At 44.6% G+C, this 4,125-nt stretch overlaps 1 protein-coding gene across 1 annotated transcript in view; it reads left to right on the top strand.

The window, feature by feature from the left end:
• Positions 1-1,572: 1,572 nt before the first annotated feature.
• T265_04444 (hypothetical protein) overlaps positions 1,573-4,125 on the top strand; it is a gene marked incomplete at both ends in the record, with an annotated part of 21,943 nt that continues 19,390 nt past the window's right edge. Inside the window, one exon of the mRNA XM_009169193.1 lies at positions 1,573-1,665. Coding sequence (XP_009167457.1) covers positions 1,573-1,665 — 93 coding nt within the window. The remainder of the gene's footprint in view (positions 1,666-4,125) is intronic.

Genomic DNA, 4,125 nt, shown 5'->3' with positions numbered 1-4,125 from the left:
CCTTCGTGTACAGCAAAGAGACTCCCACGGATCAAATACTGAACTACAACAGCGATCATCCGGCTAAACCACAAAAAGAGCTGCGTGCAAACCTTGTTCAAGAGGGCGAAGACACGCTGAAGCACCACAGAACTACGGACGAAAGAGGAATACTCTCTGTTCAGAGTATTCCAGAACAATGGATATCAACAGAAGCTTGAATAAGAAGACATCTCAACAAGACATATCAGCGAGAACAAGATACCAAACCCATAGTCTTACCTTACATCAAGAATATATCAGAACTCGCAACCAGATTATTGGCTCACAAAGGAATCTTCGTGGCCCACAAACCGAATGCCACTCGAAGGACAACCGGGACAAAACCAAGAGGAACAATGTGATATACCAACTAAACTGCAACAACTGCAACAAATTTTACGTCGGACAATCTGGAGGGAGGCTATGCACACGAATACAGGAACACAACGCATCCGTCAGGAGGCATGACCCCCTGCCCCTGATATCTATACACGAGGACCAAGAAGGCCACGAATTCAATCTGGAAAACGAAAAAATTCTGGCATACGGAGACACGAGACACGGAAGAGAATTTCTGGAAGCATGGTATTCCACGGCGGATTCGATCAACCGATGGATCGAACTGGATCCAATCTACGCACCCCTACTTGCAAAAGACCAACATCTCAATCGGAACACTCAAGGAGGACCGAATATCGGACCCACAATAAACGAAACAAGGAACTCCTTGGAGGCAAATCAATAAAGGTCACAAGCCGGGACTCGAAAGGACAAAGGTCAGCCTAGCATTGATCAGATTACCACGGGAGGGGATGATAAGTTCAAAGGTCACGTGGGCATCGGCGAATAGGGACACAGGACACCGGAGCAACCAATGCAATCGCCCGACCGAACAACTAATCGCGATCAAAGGTCATCCCCTGCTAGCAGCACGTATAATAACACACGCGTAAGACTTCCCAATGCGCAACCACTAGCCCGCCGCTACGCACCACCACGCTCCCGAATAACGCACTGATGATGTCACCTCGATTGGTGATGAAACGTTTGCAATCAAATTGCCCAGCTCAGCGAGCAAGCCAACGACACCATCTACGCTACCTGAGCTACCGACATTTTCCTCTATAGAAAATAATTTTCTGTCTCTCGTCAACCGCATGTTTGATATCGACATGCAATTCAACAGTGTGTCTTTCCTTACGAAGGTCTATCCTTTGATTTGAGACTTGTTATGCTCAGATGCTTCAAAGTTAACCGGATGTGCGTCCTGTCAGTTATGTTGCGTTGCACAGGCTTTAGAAAGTGAGGAATACTAATGACTATGATTCATACTCGAGAACGTCCAAGAATATATTGAAATTTTGATGCTTACACTTGAAATGGAATTGCTAAATCCAAACGGACATATTCCACTCAGCGACTATTGTCACCTACATTTGGCAGAACAGGTACACACCAACCGAGATCCTGGTTGACTTTCGAAGACCGACAGTGCGAATCCTGTTTTTTTTCTCGAAAATTCCAAATGCTCGGTACTGCACTTTCACAGACATGTTTCCATTCGCAATCTATTCAGTCTGTCTGGGTTCGAGTGAACCGAGCGGACTTGGTACTTTGTTCTTAATTTTGATTCGCTTGCTTAGGGTAGGTCATTCTGCGACATGTTCTGATTGCTTTCTCAAAAGACGAATAATAATAATCAAAAATTTGTTCGCTTCTTATTATATCATCTCATTGTAATTTCACTTTCCAAACTGAACGAAAAACGATTTCCTGGCCACTCGTGTTGCCCTCCAAGTTAGCTTGACGAAGATGGACTTTGAAGACCTTGTGGTTGGTTCCAACCCCCGTGTGAAGTCAGTCCATGTTGGGTCTATGGGCGAGAGCGGGAATGTGCTTGGTTCGAAACCGACCTTTGTCTCTCGACTTCCCCTGTCTGGACTTGGGTAACCTGGCAGTATCCCAGCCCTCGTGCTTCCGCATGGCGATTGGGCACCGAAAAGGTGCTACAGCTGAATGACAGTTTACTGTGCTGAGTGTCCAGAAAAGCGCAGTACAGCTGTCTCAGCTTTATTTGGAATCATCAGCAAAAGGTATTTAACGAATCACTAGGCTAGTAAGTGAACAGCACAGCGTCCGGCTCAGAGGCCCTTGGCCGGATACACCGCCAGGCATCTCTTAGTTGCCGGATTCACATCACGAGTGACAACTTCTTGTCGTGTGAATCAGTCTTCCTTCCAAGCCATTGCTTCCTTCAAACCTATTCCCAGTTTATAACAACTTATGCGCCACTAGCGATTGCTTACCACTATAGGTGTGAACAGTAATCTGCTGGTAATTCAATAATGCTTTTACTGATATCGTATTACCTTTGCTACTATGCGGACATGACTGCACACAGTTGGTGGAACATGACATGACCAGACGTTACTATCGCACCCCTGTATTGGACTGGCAACCTCTTAGATGGCACACAACTCAGTTAGTTTGTGCGGTGCACGTATTCACACAGGTTCAGTCGTGTCGACTCTTGTCCGACAGTTGTTCGCTATCGATCCGACCATCCGAGCAAAACTGTCGGCATGCACATAGTCGAAATGGGTGCCCTTTTAAGACCCATCAATCGTGTTTAATAATATGTTGATGCATTAAAACAAAATCGTGGCAGGAGGGAATTTCCACATCTTGACTGCTCCTATCTAGGCTCAGGCGGCCTGACAGGATCTCAGCCCTCGTGCTTCGTTCTGGATAGGACGTCAGCTTGGCACCGAAGGAGTGTTACAGTTGAACAATGTTTAAAGTCACATGATCATATCACTTGACTGGCTGAACAGCCGAGCGTGAATTGTTTTCGATATGCTCAGACAGCATTTCGGACAACTATCGAGGGGAACATTTACAAACTTTGAAGATCACTAGTGTAGCAATTTAGTAGTTACGTGTTAAAAACACGTTGGGAGAAGGACCGCTCATCTGGCCGACCAATAGCGATAGAATCACGTGACGCTTATACTTATTATTATTATTAGTCCACAACGCTTTAATCAGTAGAGAAGATATCAAGCGTCACGGTTCAGTCACTGCGAAAAATATACACAACTGGGATCAACCGGATGTACTTTGAAAATGTATATATGTAATTGTGCACCAACGTCTATTAGCTTGTCGGTAAGCATTTTCAGTACCAGCCCGTGCTTTCTTTTGTCTTGGAAAATTAATCACGTGGTTGATGCGTACTGTAAACTTGCTGAGCAAATTTTCGCTAAGGTTCTTTGAAGTAGGTTGAACAAAGAGTCTGGCGTAGTCTGGCGTAGTCATCCACCGTCAAGAGCCAGCTTGTGGTGAACCGGAAGTTTTGGTAATCAACGTGGTTGATTGTATGAAACCACTTTTGAAATTAGGGCCAGCCAGGTGGTCTTGACCTATGTTGAACCTTTGGTGATTTATAGCCGTTTGACGTAAACGGACCAACTAACTACTAGGTAGCTTGAACAGCTCGTCAGTCGCCCTTCAGACCGATTTCCCTCAAAGCACAAACACAAGTCAAATTTGAACCGCCGCGTTCGTTTGGTCAGCTTAAACAAAAGAAAAAACTCACAGGCAGTTTGAACAGCGGAGAGAAAAGGCAAGAGGTCGGAGGCAAGAATTTGTACCGAGTGTTTTAAATATTAGTAGATCGAGCCAGAAGGCAGATGCACTCCATCATCCAATCGTCCATTCATTCATTCATTCATTCATTCAATCATTCATTCATTCATTCATTCATTCAATCATTCATTCATTCATTCATTCATTCAATCATTCATTCATTCATTCATTCATTCAATCATTCATCCCCTCCCTCAACTGTCTAGTCTCTCGCCCACGACTCTATTTTCGGTTCCAAAAAGAGCATTCCACGAAAGTACTTTTTTCCAGCATGCCTCTTTGTCTGGAATTTACTTACCTAATTGAGACTAGTCGGAAAATATGTACTCGCTGATATCTAAATAAAAAACGGGTACACTCTGTGATTTTTTTGAACACTGACCACGTGTAGGAGAACTGAGCGTATGACTGCTGTAACGCTTGCTGATCATCAAAGTCTACTTAACCCCGTTGTTC

The sequence above is a fragment of the Opisthorchis viverrini genome (genome assembly GCF_000715545.1).
Source record: "Opisthorchis viverrini unplaced genomic scaffold opera_v5_76, whole genome shotgun sequence".
In the NCBI taxonomy this organism is placed as follows: domain Eukaryota; kingdom Metazoa; phylum Platyhelminthes; class Trematoda; order Opisthorchiida; family Opisthorchiidae; genus Opisthorchis; species Opisthorchis viverrini.
The sequence above is the reverse complement of the archived record's forward strand: the minus strand, read 5'-3'. Positions and strand labels throughout refer to the sequence as shown.